Consider the following 17,311-nt stretch of genomic DNA (forward strand, 5'->3'; position numbering starts at 1 on the left):
TCCATCCGAGTCTTTAGTCCGTTTTAATTTGGGGATGTGGTGTGAGGTAGTGGTCTAGTTCCATTCCTTTTCGTGTGCCTGTGCAGTTCTTCCAGCACCATTGATTGACAAAGCCGTCCTTTGTCCATTGGATGCTCTCTGTTCCTTTGTTGGAAAGGAATTGTCTGTGTCTGTGTTGGTTTTACTTCTGGGCTGTCAGTGTTGTTTCACTGGTCTGTATGTTTTGTTTGTGTGCCAGTCCTGATCTGTTTTGATGTCTATAGCTGTGTAGTATAGTTTGAAATCAGGCAATGTAATCCTTCCAGCTTTGCTGTTCTTTCTCAAGATGGTTGTAGCTAATGGGGCTCTATCGTGGTTCCATACCAATTTTAGAAGTGGTTCTCCTAGTTCTGTGCAATGTGTGATTGGGATTTTGGTAGAGATTGTATGGAGTCTGTGTTGCTTTTGGTAACCTGGACATTTGAATGAGATGAATTCACTCCTCAACATGAACTATCTTTCCATTAATCTGTGTCTTTCATTTCCTTCCTCAACATCGTATAATTTTCAGTGTACAGTTCTTTACCTTCTCTGGTTAAATTTCTTTCTAGGTACTTTATGTTTGATGCAATCGTAAATATGATGTTTTGGTTTGTTTCTGTTTTAAATCTTCTATGTCTTTGTTCAGTCTTTCTTGTACTGTATTGATCTTTGCCTTCAGTTTTTTTTTTCCCGAGCTCTTGGATCCTCTTGACTATCGTTATTCTAAAGTCATTTTGCATGGAGGTGGCGGGGTGTGGGGGGGGTTGTCTTGTTCCTTCACCTGGTTCATATTTCTCTGGCTTTTCACTTTGTATGCTTTTTGTGTGATCTTGTTTGTGTAGGCTAGAGGTGTGTGGCCTCTCTTGGTTCTGGTGTCTGGCTGGCCCCTTGTAGGTGAAATGGATAGAGGGGCTTGTGGCCAGCTTCCTGATGGGAGGGACAGGTGCCTGCCCGCTGGTAGGTGGAGCTGAGCCTTGTCCCTCTAGGGGGTGGACCTTTGTCTCTGGGTGTGATGTGGGGCCCTTGAGGTACCTGTGTGTTGATCAGTGGGGCTCTGTTCCCAGCCTGTTGGTTGTTTGGCCTGGGGCTTCTCAGGCCTAATGTGTGGGACCAGATTCTTCCAAAATGGCCGCCTCCAGGGGAGCTCATGCCAACAGCTACTCCTGGGACCTCTGCCTAGACTGTCCCACCCCCACAGCGTGCCCCAGCCACCCCCTCCTTTCCCGGGAGACCCTCCATGACCGGCCGGGTCATTCTGACCCAGATTCTTCTTGAGTGCCTGCTTAGCCCTGGGACCCAGTGCACATGAAAGCCTGTGTGCACCCTCTGGGAGTGGAGTTTCTGTGGCGCTCTTGCACACCAGCCTCACTGGCCTTCAATGCCAAGTGTTCCAGGGGCTCCTCCTCCCCATGCCAGACCCCCTGGCTTGGGCACCTGCCCTGGGGTTCAGAAGTCTCCTGTGGGAAAGCCTCTGAAATAGAGTTCTTTTGCAGTCCGTGGGCCGCCCACCCAGGGGGAATGGGATTGCTTCTATCATGAATGAGTACCTCCTGCTGTCTCAGTGTGGCTCCTTATTGCTTTTGGGTGTAGGATATCTTTTTCTTGGTAGTTTCCAGTCTATTTTGTTGATGGTTGTTCAGCACTTTGTTGTAATTTTGGTGTTTTCATGAGAGGAGCGGAGCTTGAATCCTCCTACTCTGCCATCTGTCTATTTCTCTCTATTTTTTTGTTGTCTTTTGTCTTTTTGTCTTTTCTATGGCCGCTCTTGCAGCATATGGATGGTCCCAGGCTAGGGGTCTAATCAGAGGTGTAGCTGCCAGCCTACACCAGAGCCGCAGCAACGGGGGATCCTCAACCCACTGAGCGAGGGTTGCGATCGAACCCGCAACGTCATGGTCCCTTGTCAGATGCATTAAGCACTGAGTCACAACGGGAACTCCTTGTCTCTCTTCTTGGGTTTTTGTCTTGTTTTGTTTGTTTTTAGGGCTGCATGGCGGCATGTAGAAGTTTCCAGGTTAGGGATTGAATCGGAGCTGTAGCCACCAGCCTACACCACAACCACGTGGGATCTGAGCCGCCTCAGCAACTACGCCACAGCTCATGGCAACACAGGATCTTTCACCCACTGAGCAAGGCCAGGGATCGAACCTGTGTCCTCATGGATGCTAGATGGGTTTGTTAACCATTGAGCCATGACAGGAACTCCTGTTTCTCTTTTTAATGTTTTGTTATCATTGTATGGAAATGCCACTGATATGTATGTTGATTCTGTAAACTGAAATGTGACTGGATGTATTCCTTCAAACCGCTTTTGCTGGAGTATGTAGGATTTTCTGTTAGAGTGTCATGTAATCCGCAAAAAGGACAGTTTTGCTTTTTTCATTTATGATTTGGATGCCTTTTTTTTTTTTCAGTTTTTGTCTAATTGTTAGTAGGACTTCAAATCCTATGTGGAATAAAAAGGGCAAGAGTGGAGTTCCCATCGTGGTGCAGTGGTTAACGAATCCGACTAGGAACCATGAGGTTGCGGGTTCAGTCCCTGCCCTTGCTCAGGGGTTAACAGTCCGGCGTTGCCGTGAGCTATGGTGTAGGTTGCAGACGCGGCTCGGATCCCGCGTTGCTGTGGCTCTGGTGTAGGCCGGTGGCTACAGCTCCGATTGGACCCTTAGCCTGGGAACCTTCATATGCCGCGGGAGCGGCCCAAGAAATAGCTAAAGAGACAAAAAAAATAAAGTAAAATAAAATAAAAAGGGCAAGTGTGGGCATCCTTGTCTTGTTTATCATCTTAGAGGAGAAAAAGCGTTCAGCTTGTCACAGTTGAGTGGCATGTAAGCTGTGGGTTTGCAGCTGATGGCCTTTATTAAGTTGAGGTCCGTTCCCTTTTATACTCGCTTTGTTGAGAGTTTTTAACACGAGTGGATGTTCAGTTTTGTCGAATGGGTTTCTTTGCATCTGTTGAGAGAATCATGTGCTTTTTATCCTTTTTGTTTGTTTGTTTGTTTTCGTTTTGCTTTAGTTTTAGGGGCGCCCCCACATCATACAGATGTTCCCAGGTTAGGGGTCTAATCGGAGCTAGAGCTGCCGGCCTACACCACAGCCAAGCAAGTTCTGTTTTCTTTCCCAGATGATGGAAGTTTTTAGTCCTTATTTCTCCAGCTAGTGTTTCTGTCCTGTTCTCTTTCTCTTCTTCGGGAACCACCCCTGTAAGGCCAGTGTTATTCTGCTTGGTGGTATCCCATAGGTCCTTTAAAGTAACCTAAGTTTTTCAAACATCCTTTTTTCGTTTTGCTGCTCTGTCTGATTGAGTTGCATTGTTTTGTCGGGCAGGTCTCCGATTAACTCTCCTTCATCCAGTCCGCTGTCGAGCCCCTCGAGTGTGTTTTTCAGTTCGTTAATTACTTCTCTCCGGTTCCTTCCTCTACTTCCCATCTCTTTGTTGAAGATCTCCTTGTGTTCGTTCCTTCTTCTGAGTTCAGTGAGCATCTTCATGTCCATGCCTTCTGCCTCTTGATCGGGTAGATGGCTTGTTTCCCCTTCGTTTTGTTCTTTTTCTGTGATTTTGCCTTGTGCTTCTTTTAGGAAGAGACCCCTGTGTTTCATTGTGCCTCATTTTCTGTGTGGGTGTCTATGCATGAGGTCCGTTAGCCGTCTCTCCCAGTCTTGAGGGAGAGGATTTATTGGGGAGCTGTCCCGTCGGGCTCAGAGGCGCCATCCCACTTGGCCACAAGAGCCAGGCACTCAAGGGGTGTCCCCTCTGTGGTCTGTGGGCACCCTGCTGTTGTGGTGGGGGCCCAGCTGCGACTCTCTTCGCTGGGAGGCGGGGAAGCTCCTGTCTGGGACCCAGGGTGCCTGGCTGTGGCGGATGGGAAGCCCTGAGTGTTTCATGTTCTCTCTGCTTGAAAGCCCTTGTGTCCTGACGTGTCCTTTGGAGCATGGTGCCTCCCTTGCTCCAGAGCCGGGTCTTCTCCATGTGGACTGCGGGAGGTGATCGAGGGCCCTGGTCCTCAGGAAGGCTTCACAGCCTCTCTGGGTTGCTTTGTCCCCCTTCCCTTGCTTCAGGCAGGGTTGCTACAGCCACAGCTGAGCAGCACGTCCACAACGGTCGTACTTAGAGACACACCAGCGCTTGCCAAGCAGACGTGTGGGAATGGGGTTCCTCTCAGTCGGCAGCAAGGGGAGGCTGTTTCTCAGAGTCCATTCCGCTCCCAGCCTCGGAGACGCACCTGGGAGTGAGCTCCAGTGCTGAGCAGGTCAGCGTCCTTTTGTCAGAGAGTCGGGGGGCTGCGTGTTCCCGTTTTCCTCTGTCGGACTGAGCATGAAGGGGGACAGTGGGATTTTTAAAGTAGAACTGTGAAGAGGCTTACAGAAATGTGAGCAGAGGTGGTAGTTGTTAGGGAGCCATGGAACCCAGTGCTCTTTTTGTGGGCTTGATTGTGAGCAGGTCTAGTTTTCTGACTGAGTTTTCTATTGTGAGGTGTTCGTCTTGGTAGCTCAGATTGATTTTTCTTTATGTTTAATTGTTTTTACATTTTTAGAGTATTTAACCGAATTACTTTGTCATTGTATTTTTACAGTGACGTGTATGACGACAAATCTGTCTCTTCTTTTTTTTTTTTTTTTGGCCACCCAGCGGCATGAGGGTTTCCTGAGCTACGTAAGGATCAGATCTGAGCTGCAGTCACGATCTGTGCCGCAGCTGCTCAGTGCCAGTTTCTTCACCCACTGTCACTGTGCTGGGCCTGGGATCGAACATGTGTCCCAACACTCCCAAGACCACACTGATCCCGGTGTACGCCAGTGGGAACTCCCAGATGGTTCTTAGGGTTCAAATGAAGTTTGCTTTTTATTTTTTTATTTTTTGTCTTTTTTGGTAATTCCTGGGCCGTTCCCGCGGCATGTGGAGGTTCCCAGGCCAGGGGTTGAATCGGAGCTGTAGCCGCCAGCCTACGCCAGAGCCACAGCACACGGGATCCGAGCCGCATCTGCAGCCTACACCACAGCTCACGGCAACGCCGGACCCTTAACCCACTGAGCGAGGCCAGGGATCGAACCCGCAACTTCATGGTTCCTAGTCGGATTCGTTAACCACTGAGCCAAGATGGGAACTCCTGAAGTTTGCTTTTTAAATGAATTTAAGTTACATATGTGTCCATTTGAAGAATTCATTCCTCCTCACAGCAAAGTATGTGTAAGGGTCATGTTTAAAAACATGTTCCCTGAGAAGTTTTCTCCCTGTGTAGAATCCAGTAGTCTGTCCGGAAAAGGAATAGTGCTGTGAACTACCGGCTCTGTCCACTGCAGTATTCTTTTCTCTCACAGAACTTCTTCTTGCAACAGCGTGTAGACCAGCCAGGATATGGCAGCAGCCTGTGTCCACTGAGCTCATGATGAGTCAAGAAGGTGTGGTGTCCACATGCAGTGCAGTGGTCTTCGGCCGGAAAAGAGAGTGGCCTCTTGCCACTGGCTGCACCTTGGGTGGGCCTAGAGAGTATTGCGCTGAAGGCCGCAGTCAGACAAATCAGGGCAGATAGTGTGTGACGTCCCTGATCTGTGCAGTCTAATACCCAAAACCAATGAACAAACACGCCGAAGGGTAACAGACTCATAGATACAGAGGGGAAAAGAGGACACCGTCTCCCTCGTTGTCCTGTCGGAAAAGTGATGCATTCGGTCTCTCAGTTTTAGATACTTGGGGTGAATCAGCCACGGCAGAGTTGTCTCTCACAGCCTCCCGTACCTTACACCCTCCCCGCTTGGCTTGAGCTATTGCAGTGCCCTCAGTTTTCTCCTGGAATTGTCTCATGTTCCACGTGGGCTGGTGCTCACTTTGCTCTCGAGCCAGGTTTCATGACACTATCCCAGGAACCGGTGCGAGGAGGGGTTGAATTTTGAGAAGAATGCATTTAATCCTAGAGCTTTGAGTTATCTACAGTCTGTTGCTTAGAAAATCCTGAGAGATCTGTTTTCAGACACCCCTCTGTTGAAAGTAGGGTGAGTCCTTGTTTCCTGACTGTTCAAGGCATGGTAAGTTTTGTACGTATACAATGACAGGGACACTGTTAATGAAGAACCAGTGGAAAGATAATCAAGTGTACAGATTGTCGCATCCAGAGAAAAATGCTGCACGCGGTCAATGAGTGAAGAATTTTGCAATTTGATGAGCATATGGTTAGCGTGTGGCATTTTACGATTGAATTTCTGTAACTACTCTTTCTTCTGGACAAACGTTACCTATGGACTGTAAAGACGTCTGGCGCCTCAACTGCTAGAAATGAGGGAAACGGTATTTCCATCAAAAAAGGGGAGCCCTTTTACATCTCAGCACTGTTAGGTTTTTTTGCCTTTCCCCTAAATGTTGAATACCCGTTATATTTGGGGAGGTCTTTTTCTCTCAGATAGTGTCTTTTCAAGACGGAGAGCAATACTGTTTGACTTTAGGTCTTTTTTTTTTTTTTTGCTATTTCTTGGGCCACTCCTGCGGCATATGGAGGTTCCCAGGCTAGAGGTTGAATCGGAGCTGCAGCCACCGGCCTACGCCAGAGCCACAGCAACGTTGGATCCGAGCCGCGTCTGCAACCTACACCACAGCTCACGGCAACGCCGGATCGTTAACCCACTGAGCAAGGGCAACCGACCCAACCTCATGGTTCCTAGTCGGATTCGTTAACCACTGCGCCACGACGGGAACTCCACTGTTTGACTTTAGGATGCAGTGTTTGAAAGAAAACCCGGACCCTGTCCAGGGAAACGGCCAGTGGGCTATGTAGAGCAGGTGGGCCCAGAGGGGGCAGAGTTGCCTCCCCTGTCTGAAAGTTCCAGGCCTTGACCAGTTGCCACGGCAATGGAATGATGCCCAGAGAGCCTTGTGACCCAACTGCCAGTGTGAGCGTAGAGAGGAGAGCGTTGGGCCACAGCTGGGAGGCTCTCCCCTTCGCTGCTCGAGTCGTTGACGATGGGCAACCTGAACTGTTGTTCGGGAGGTATGTTGGTGCTGAGCTAAAGGCTGTTCCCTCAGAGGGGTGGTTCGTCTTGACGGAACATGTTCTGTCCATCTTCAGCTTCATTGCCACCAGTCTCATCAGTCTCCCGAGCCATAGGTCTGTTGTACAGGCTTGCCGTAAGACGAAGGTGTATCTTAATGCTCCGAGTGAGCCGTCTGCCTCTCGTATTTTCCTAAATTTGAGAAAAGACTCGTGTCTCGTGGCAGTTTGAAACACGTTCTCCCAGTGCACAGACACTGCAGACGTGCCCCTCTGCCTGTGTCGAAGCACGAGGCCCTCGCCGTCAGCCCTGCTGTGGACATTCAGAAGGGGGACATGACAGCTCCACTCTTCTGAACGTACATGGCAATGTCTGACCCCACCTGCTAGCAGTCCAAAGGCAGAGGAATTTCCACGGAGAAAGAAACGGGGGTTTTTCAGGTTGGCTTTCCAGGGGTGGATGAGGAGCAGCCCACTGGCTCTTTGGGTGCTAGCTGGTAGTGTGGTGCCCGGGGCCAGTGCCAGCAGGGTGGTGGGGTGAACACTGGGTAAGGAAGGGAAGGAGGGTCTCTCTGGTGATCCTCAGAGAGACCCGGGGTGGGGTCTTCAGGCTGAGGTCTGGAGGGGGTCTCTGTAGGAGGAGCGGGGCCTCTGTCCCTGCCGCTCTCAGGTCTGGAGAAGGATGAGGAGTGTCCAGAGTGTAGACTGGGTTTGGGTGATAGAAGACTTGCACTCCGGCCCATTGTCAGCTAGGCCTTGGTCAAGGTTGCTGAGACCGGTGCTCTGACGGCAAAGTCAGCGAGACATGGAGAGTCACAGACTTCCTTTCCTAACCGCCCGCCCAGCACTGGTCCAGATGGCCACCTCCCCAGCGAATCCGCAAGCCCTGATCGTCCAGGTGTGGTGCGCTGCAGGAAAGCTGATTCTTGCTAGAGCCCCCCTGTGAACTTGGTTGAAGATGTTTTGATCTCTGAGTGAGATTGGGGATGCAAGCAGACCGCTGTTCCCAGGAAGTGGTCAGCTGGTCACCGTGAAGGGCTGACAATGGGAAGACTGGGGGGGAGGCTGGGCCGTCGTCCAGAGGAGCTCTTTTTGGGCGAACGTTTGTATTTTGGATTGGCAAAATGTTGGGTAAAGAATTGGACTGCTCTCCTGGCTCCAATGTGTTCTCCAGGCTTACCCCAGGACATCTTGGGGCATCAGGACTGGACAGAGAGAGCCTCTGAGTGAGAGAGTAAGGGGCGTTGTGGGTTCAAGCAGGCGTCCAGGGCATGATGTCAGCGGCGAGCAGGTCTCATTGGTTCAGGGGGATCTGCGACCTGAGGGAACCAACTGCCCTCTTGTCCCAGATCCGTCAGGCATGGTTGGCGTGACTCCTGAGAAGTTGCTCTAAGTGTCAGTGGTCTCTGCTGGAAGATAGGGGTTCGAGCCCCTGTTTTACACCCTCTTCCTCTGAAGTGGCATGATGTGCGGATCAGGGAGAATGACAGCAGACATTCTCCCTGAGCCGTGAAGCCCCCTTCCCGTTGGCAAGGCCTTCTCCTGTTTTGTTCGTCCTCACTCCTGAATCCTTGTCAGTGTCCCGTCTACTTGGGACGTGGGTCTTTTTCGCTCCCCTGTCTTGTTTTCTCAAGCAGAGAGTAATACCGTGTGGTTCTGGGATGCAGTTTTTGGGAGAACATGTTGACCCTGAACTGCCGTCCCTGTCCGTAGAAACACACACTAGTCTAGACCGAGCAGGTGGGCCCAGAGGGGGCAGAGTTGCCTTCCCTCCGAAAGTTGCAGGCCTTGACCGATTGCCATGGCAATGGGATGATGGCCCCGGAGCCCTGCGGTCCAACTGCCAGTCTGAGAGCGGAGAGGTGCGCGTTGGGCCATAGCTGGGAGGCTGTCCCCTTCACCCCTCGAGCGCTGGACGATGGGCAACCGGAACTGTTGTCGGGGAGGGATGTTGATACTGATCTAAAGGCTGTTCCATCGAATGGCGTAGTTTACCCTGAATGGAAATGTTCTCTGACTTGTTTTGTTTTCGTTTCTGCCGCTTCAGTGTATGTACAGAGATAGAAATGTCTTATGCAGCCATTTTGTATTACTCTTAAGAGTTTTAGTTCTTTCTTTCTGGTTGGGCGCCTCAAATAGTTTCCTGATTTATGAGTAGACTCCTGCCTATTTCCAATGTACAGGCCTTCTCCCATAACACCAGCCCCGGTAATACCCCACTCTGCGTTTATGCAATGCAGGGGGGACCCTGGTTCTGTCCTTCAGTGCACCTGATGGCAATGGGCATTTATAGCTCCACTCTTCTGAAGGCACATATCAACTTCTGAAGCCAAATAGTTGCATGTTAAATGTAGAAATTGTTTATAAGGAATGGAGGTGAGATTTTCAAGTAGGATTTCCATGGGTTGATGACGATAAGCTCACCGGGCAGTCGGCTGTTAGCTGGTAGTGTGCTGAGAAGGCACAGTGCCAGTAGGTTCGTGGGGTGAACATTTGGTAACCGAGGGAAGGAGGGTCTGACTGGGATCCGCAGAGGAGACTTCGGGTCGGGTCTTCAAGCTGAGGTCTCTAAAGGGTCCCTTTAAGAGGGTAGAAGACTCTGTCCCTGCCACTGCAGGGTCTGAAGAAGGACGAGGAGTTTCCAGAGGACACATGGGGTTTGGGCGAAGAACGACTTGAGCTCCTGCTCATTCGCAGCGGGACCTTGATCCGGGCTGCGGAAGAGGAGCTCAGACCCCTATTGCTGTACAGCAGCCAGGGGTACAACATTGCCAGTCAACAGTATTTTCATCACAACAGTTTTTTAAAGAACATTGTGTAAGTACGGCATTGACAGTCAGAGACTTGAATGTACCAAGCAGTCAGAGCACTGGCCCAGATGGTCTCCTCCCCAGTGAAGTCCCAGGAACCTCTTACCCAGGCACGGTCAGTGGAAGGGAAGCTCATTCTTGGCAGAGCCCTCATGTGGCATCCGGGTGAGACCGTTCTGAGCTCTGAGCCGTCTTGGGAGCGAAACAGACCCCTAGTGGCTGGAGGTTGTCAGCTGGTTGCCGTGAGAGTGTAATGTGATGCAGTGGATGATGTGAAGCGTTGGGGAGGATGCCTGGGTTGGAGCATCCACGGAGCCAGGACAAAGCCCCGGTCCTTCGGAGGGGCTTTGTTTGCAGGAAAATGTTGGCTTCAGATCAGGGATTGAAGCATGGAGACAAAGGGCTGGATAAGGATGTGGACTGATGGCTTGGTTCAGCATCTCCTGCAGGGAAGGCATCCGAGCTCGCCCACTCAAACCTCGGGACGGGAGGACTTGAGGGAGCGAGTGAGGCGAGCTCTTGGTTCAAGGGTCCAGGGCATGGTCTTGGCCCAGAGCAGGTGTCCGGCCTTCGGGGGTTCCGGGGTTTCTGTCCTCAAGGGACCCACACGTTCTTGGCCCAGATCCGTCAATCAGCATTGCCCTGATTCTTGGCAAGTTATTCTAAAGGTCAGTGCCCTCTGCTGTCAAATCTGGCTTACTCCCGCTGAGTTGCACCCGCTTCAGCTGCAGCTGGGCCAACGTGGGGATGAGGGGAGATGAGGATAGATGCTCTACATGAGCTGGAAAGCATCCTTCCCATGATGCTCTTCCATCCTCTCCTGCTGGGGAGCTATTCAAACTCCATCTTTGGATGCAAGCAGCACCGAGACTCAAGCTTATGCAGGTAGTCCTTCCATGAAACCAATCCCAAACGTTAGCAAGAGAACAGTGGATAAACCAAATGCACTATGTACCCACACGAGCATAAACTTCTACCAGAAAACAAATTGTAAATACGATAAACATAGATGATGCAAACTGCAACACTCTTTTAACGATAGTGAAGCCAAGCAGACACAGAAAAAGAACACTGTGCAGTTCAACATATAGGCGGTAACAAGACTAGGCAGACTGTCAGAGATGGCACGTAGAGATGGCTGAGACCTGGCAGCAGGGATGAAGGGGGACTGATTCCTGAATGGGTGCAGAGGTCCTGTGAGTTACGCCGAGAAAGGTTGTTGTGGACAGTAGTGCAAAGTCCACGGCATTGGGAAGGCCTGCTCTCCGCCTGAGATTCCTACGGCCAAAGCATTCCAAGGAGAAGTATTATGTATCTAAGACCATGAAAGAGGCGAACCACTCCAGAGGATGGAGCGTGAACTCAGGAGCACCCTGTGGGAAGCGTAGGGAAGCTGAAACGATGTCCTGCCATTTCAGACGATGGAGGCCTGTGGCTGGACGTGAGAATGGGCAGGAGCACTCAGGAGGCTGTCTCGTGGCAGCAGAGCCTGCATTCTCTCGTGTTGGCCATTTCTCAGATGGGGACTATGCCCCGGAGAGGTTCCCTTTAGCAAGAGAGGCAGAGGCTCCCTTTCTCAGGTCTTTCAAGGTGCTCGCTGCCTTCCTTCAACACGTTTACCCGGGAGGATGGGCCGGGAGAAGCTCCGTCCGTGCTTCATGCCAGCCCCACCCCTTGACTCCCAGCCCATGTCCAGTCAGGTGAGGCGCCCAGAGTACCTCCTGAGCAGCACCACCGCCCTGCTGACAGTGAGTGTGTGTCCCCCTAGCAACGCACGACGATGTTGTGGAGGCCGGTGGGAGTGAGAAGACCGAGGAGGAGGCCCAGGCTGTGACCAAGGAGGAGGAGGCGGGCCCGGCCCCTGAGAAGGGGGCAGAGGAGGCCGCAGCCGTTGGCGAGGCAGAGGAGGAGGCGGGCCCAGGCAGTGACAATGACAAGACGTCCCCAGCCAGGGCTGGGGCTGAGCAGGAAGATGAATCTGCCCCCAAGGTAAGCTCACCTTTCTTGATGTGAGGTTGGAAAAGTCGCCTCCTTTCTTTTTTGATATTCCTACTTGAGAAATGAAAATCTGAGGAAGTCCATTGTTTATGAGGCATGCAGATTCCTCTGCGGAGGAATGTGGCAGTCAACGTTTGGTACCAGCAACTAGCTCCTTCCAAGGGGCATTTGCAAAAGGGAGCGCATCCGTTCCCAAGGGTACAGTAGGGAGCATTTTTCTTTGAAGAGGCCGGAATGTTTTTTAAAGGAACATGGCCTGGGGAGGTCTTCCGTGAGAAGTTCGCGCCTTTTCCAAAGGTGTCTTCGCTGTCTTCTTTTGGGGAAACCGACTCAACTCTGCCTTCTGTGTGCCTGCCTGTGGTCCCCAACAGCAGGAAGACCTGCGGCCACCGTGCAGAGGATGCTGTGACGCTCACCGTGTTTTCTTTTCTGTCATTGCAGGTGGACGGGACGGACGGTGAAAGCTGTGAGTATTCTGGAACCCTGCTCCGCTGAGGAGAAGTCCAGATGTTGAGGAAGGGAGGGGGCCTTTCCTGCTCCTTTGGTTGCAGAGACACGTTGAGGCCATAGAGCCCAGGGAAGTTCTGAGCACACGGAGGACAGACCAGGGCAGTGCTGTGAGGCCCCAAACAAACTTCGGTAGGCGACATGAATTGGGGACAGTTTCTAACACCTTGATTCCTCATGTCTGTGTTTCTGCAGTGTGGAGCACTGTGAGTCTGTGTGGCAGCGTCCACGATGAAGATGACACAGGTAGGAACAGCTCTCGGGTAGGGGCCAATGGGAGAGGGTTCCCGGGACACTTGGGTTACACCTGCTGCTTGGGGTGTGGGGCAGGTGAGTCTGAAATCTAACAACAGAAAGAAATTGGTGTAAAGATGTTCAGCGCCTGTTTTAAGAGGGAGAGGGAGCAGATGAAGAGGTGCCGGAATGTTGGCATCTGTGCTCACATTGGGTCGAAGGGTCTCAGTCCCTGGAGCCGAGGGAAGGTGTGGGCACCTGGAGGAAAAACCAGGGTGATGCTCCGTGACCCGCAGTCACCTCAGGGACGGGGGAGAAGCGGGAGGGCCGCTGTTTGTACGTCCTTGATTCCCCGTGGTGTGTTTCTGCAGACTCGGTGGTGGGGAGCAGCAACAGCCACCAGGACGAGGAGGCTGCAGGTAGGGAAGAGCACGCAGCTGGGATCCAGTGGGAGAGGGTTCCTGGGAGCTCCTGGGTTGCACCTGCTGCCGGGCGAGGGAGGAAGGGGATGGGACTTGGCGGGTGGGTGGGTGGCCTAATGAGTGGAAGCCTGGTGTGGCGTTTTCCCCTCTGAAATTGATCACACGAAGAAGACTTGGGTGCCTGGTCTTTGTTGTGCTGTGTGTGTCTTCCTGTCTCCTTCCTTGGAGAAGGAAAATGGATTTTCCCTCCCAAAGCTGCTCCTTCCAGCTCTTGGCTCTGGCCACTGTGCCAGCTTGCTTTGTGACTCGCACCCTGAGGGTCCTGTGCACAAGAGCTGTTGACTTAGTTTCCTTTAGTGACCTTGATGGACCTGACGGGGTGGGACGCCAACCTCTCCTAGGCCCCCGACCCTGGAGACGAAGTTGGTCTAGTGAGTGTCAGGTGGTGGGTGAGAAGGCAGCTCTCTCCCTCTGCACGTGCAGGATTTCTGGGCTCCCTGACCTGTTGTGTCCTCACGGTGTGTCCTCAGGGAAGGGGCGTCCCGAGAGTTGGATGCCCAGAACAGGGAACTGAGGCACAGAGATTACTAGGTCCCCTTCCCTGGCATGTGTTTCTTCAACAGGGGATGTGCAGAGTTCGCTAGTGTCCTAGACGTTAAGGGTCCAGTGTTGGATCCCTGCTGTGGTGCAGAGTCTAGCCGTGGCCTGGGAAGTTCTGCATGCCCTCCCTGGGAGTGGCGAAAATCAGTCAGTCAATCATTGGGATTGACATCAGACCGTTCTGCATGGTCATCATCTAGGTTGTCTCTGCTACCAAGAGGCGTTTTCCCACAACCCTGTGTGGGGAGGTAGCGGTTTGAAGTGCAGCCCAAAGAGCAAGGTCTTTCTAAGTAGAACTTGGATGCTGGAGGCTCTGCTGGGCAGCTGGGGATTATGGGCATTGAGGGCTTGGCCTGGGAGTCAACGATTAGTCATGTCCCTGTGGTCTTCTGCAGTCAGTCTATCACTCGTTCTCTTTGTTGTCATGTATTTTCCAGAATCTTGCTTTGGGAGGAAAGGATCTTGCTTCAGGAGCCTGAGGATAAGTTTGTCCTCTGCGAGCTTGGCTAGACTAATCCCCTGGTGGCCGCACAACAGGGTGCACCCAGCCACTGAGCCAGATGAAGGTACTGTGGAACCTGACTCAGTACACTCAGGCATGAACGATGATTCTGGTTCATTCAGTGCTCCAGATTTCAGAACAAACTCTACAGGTGCTAAGCCGTATCTCTCTTCTAGTGCATGGTGCAAATTCAAATGAACTAACTCGGAGTTCCGGTCATGGCGCAGTGGTTAAGGACTCCGACTAGGAACCATGAGGTTGCGAGTTGGATCTCTGGCCTTGCTCAGTGGGTTAAGGATCCGGGGTTGCCGTGAGCTGTGGTGTTGGCCACAGATGCGGTTCGAATCCCGAGTTGCAGTGGCTGTGGCGTAGGCCAGTGGCTACAACTCTGATTAGACCCCTCTCCTGGGAGCCTGCGCATGCCAAGGGAAGCGGGCCTAGAAAAGGCAAAATGACCAAAACCCAACCAACCAACCAAAACCCAAATTGAATCACTCCCTGGGCACTTTCACAACCATGAAAATAATGGTTCGTTTAAACTCAACATTTGGTTCCTGGTTAATAGCAGAGATGCCCTCACTCATGTTTTGACATTTACTAATAGTTGATATTTGGGCTAGTTGTGCTGGATCCCTCCATGGAACCACATTTCCCAACTTGAAAACAATACTAGACGCGATTTAGAACAAGGTCATATGAACAAGACATGGTGAACAGATATCACAGAGAGCTCCCGTAAGCCATTCCTCCAATGTCCACCATTGACAACGTCCAGCACGGAATGGGGAACATGTGGTGCCCTGAGCGGCAAAAGAGTCATACCATTTTAGTCAGTGAGAAGTTCCCCGTTTACATTCAGATTCATTTTTTGTGCTGTGACGTGAGTTGAGGTTGGACACCTGCACAATGTTAGGAGTCCCTGGTATGTTATTACCATAGAGGACGTGTACACTGCCGTTTGTAGCAGTGGGTTATTCCCAATAGCCAAAAGGTGAAACCACTCCCAAAAGACAAGAAGAGATCAGGGGACAGATCCAATGTGCCGTGTACCCAGAAGAGAACAGTATTCTGCCAGAAACAAAATTAAACTTTTAAATAGGTGACCACATGATTGATTCCAAAGAAAACGCAGTTTTAACATGAGTGAGGAGTTCCCGTGGTGGCATGGCAGAAGTGACTCCGACTAGGAAGCCTAGGATTGTGGATTGGATCCCTGGCCTCGCTCAGTGGGGTAAAGATCCGGTGATGCCGGGATCTGTGGTGTAGGTCGCAGATGTGCCTGGGATCCTGCCTTGCTGTGGCTCTGGCGGAAGCCGGCAGCTACAGCTCCGATTAGACCCCTAGCCTGGGAACCTCCATATGTCGCGGGAGCGGCCCTAAAAAGCAAAGAACATTAAAGAAAACAACAACAACAACAACAACAACCACCACACTTCAATCAGGCAGACACAGAAAAAGAACACTGTGCAATTCAACATATAGGCGGTAACGAGACTAGGCAGACTGTCAGAGATGGCACATAGAGATGGCTGAGACCTGGCAGCAGGGATGAAGGGGGACTGATTCCTGAATGGGTGCAGAGGTCCTGTGAGTTACGCCGAGAAAGGTTGTTGTGGACAGTAGTGCAAAGTCCATGGCATTGGGAAGGCCTGCTCTCCGCCTGAGATTCCTACGGCCAAAGCATTCCAACGAGAAATATTATGCATCTAAGACCATGAAAGAGGCGAACCACTCCAGAGGATGGAGCGTGAACTCAGGAGCACCCTGTGGGAAGCGTAGGGAAGCTGAAACGATGTCCTGCCATTTCAGACGATGGAGGCCTGTGGCTGGACGTGAGAATGGGCAGGAGCACTCAGGAGGCTGTCTCGTGGCAGCAGAGCCTGCATTCTCTCGTGTTGGCCATTTCTCAGATGGGGACTATGCCCGGAGAGGTTCCCTTTAGCAAGAGAGGCAGAGGCTCCCTTTCTCAGGTCTTTCAAGGTGCTCGCTGCCTTCCTTCAACACGTTTACCCGGGAGGATGGGCCGGGAGAAGCTCCGTCCGTGCTTCATGCCAGCCCCACCCCTTGACTCCCAGCCCATGTCCAGTCAGGTGAGGCGCCCAGAGTACCTCCTGAGCAGCACCACCGCCCTGCTGACAGTGAGTGTGTGTCCCCCTAGCAACGCACGACGATGTTGTGGAGGCCGGTGGGAGTGAGAAGACCGAGGAGGAGGCCCAGGCTGTGACCAAGGAGGAGGAGGCGGGCCGGCCCCTGAGAAGGGGGCAGAGGAGGCCGCAGCCGTTGGCGAGGCAGAGGAGGAGGCGGGCCCAGGCATGACAATGACAAGACGTCCCCAGCCAGGCTGGGGCTGAGCAGGAAGATGAATCTGCCCCAAGGTAAGCTCACCTTTCTTGATGTGAGTTGGAAAAGTCGCCTCCTTTCTTTTTGATATTCCTACTTGAGAAATGAAAATCTGAGGAAGTCCATTGTTTATGAGGCATGCAGATTCCTCTGCGGAGGAATGTGGAGTCAACGTTTGGTACCAGCAACTAGCTCCTTCCAAGGGCATTTGCAAAGGGGAGCGCATCATTCCCAAGGTACAGTAGGGAGCATTTTTCTTTGAAGAGGCCTGAATGTTTTTTGAAGGAACATGGCCTGGGAGGTCTTCCGTGAGAAGTTCGCGCCTTTTCCAAAGGTGTCTTCGCTGTCTTCTTTGGGGAAACCGACTCAACTCTGCCTTCTTGTGCCTGCCTGTGGTCCCAACAGCAGGAAGACCTGCGGCCACGTGCAGAGGATGCTGTGACGCTCACCGTGTTTTTCTTTCTTCATTGCAGGTGACGGGACGGACGGTGAAAGCTGTGAGTACTCTGGAACCCTGCTCCATGAGGAGAAGTCCAGGTGTTGAGGAAGGAGGGGGCTTTCCTGCTCCTTTGGTTGCAGAGACACGTGAGGCCATAGAGCCCAGGGAGTTCTGAGCACACGGAGGACGACCAGGGCAGTGCTGTGTGGCCCCAAACAACCTTCGGTAGGCGACCTGAATGGGGACAGTTTCTAACACTTGATCCTCATCTGTGTTCTGCAGATGGACATTGAAGTCTGTTGGCAGCGTCACGATGAAGATACCGGTAGACAGTCGGTAGGGGCCAATGGGAGAGGGTTCCCGGACACTTGGGTTACGCCTGCTGCTTGGGGTGTGGGCAGGTGAGTCTGAAATCTAACAACAGAAAGAAATTGGTGTAAAGATGTTCAGCCTCTTTT

General features: G+C 52.0%; 1 protein-coding gene across 1 annotated transcript; it reads left to right on the forward strand.

The window, feature by feature from the left end:
- LOC102164141 lies at window positions 9,880-16,440 on the forward strand. Its single transcript, XM_021087969.1, has 7 exons — window positions 9,880-9,976; window positions 11,565-11,800; window positions 12,251-12,275; window positions 12,512-12,562; window positions 12,922-12,969; window positions 14,010-14,138; window positions 16,233-16,440. The coding sequence occupies exons 1-7, from the start codon at window positions 9,880-9,882 to the stop codon at window positions 16,388-16,390; spliced, it is 744 nt and encodes a 247-aa protein (XP_020943628.1). The 3' UTR covers window positions 16,391-16,440.

The sequence above is a fragment of the Sus scrofa genome, chromosome 3 (assembly GCF_000003025.6).
Source record: "Sus scrofa isolate TJ Tabasco breed Duroc chromosome 3, Sscrofa11.1, whole genome shotgun sequence".
Classification (NCBI taxonomy): Eukaryota; Metazoa; Chordata; class Mammalia; order Artiodactyla; family Suidae; genus Sus; species Sus scrofa.

Excerpts from the sequence above, each read along its gene's own strand:
- LOC102164141 (XM_021087969.1), top strand. The coding sequence starts at position 9,880 with ATGGTCTCCTCCCCAGTGAAGTCCCAGGAACCTCTTACCCAGGCACGG. Across the intron at positions 12,563-12,921 it reads CCACGATGAAGATGACACAG|ACTCGGTGGTGGGGAGCAGC; the intron begins GTAGGAACAGCT and ends GTGTTTCTGCAG. Across the intron at positions 14,139-16,232 it reads AGCCACTGAGCCAGATGAAG|CAACGCACGACGATGTTGTG; the intron begins GTACTGTGGAAC and ends GTGTCCCCCTAG.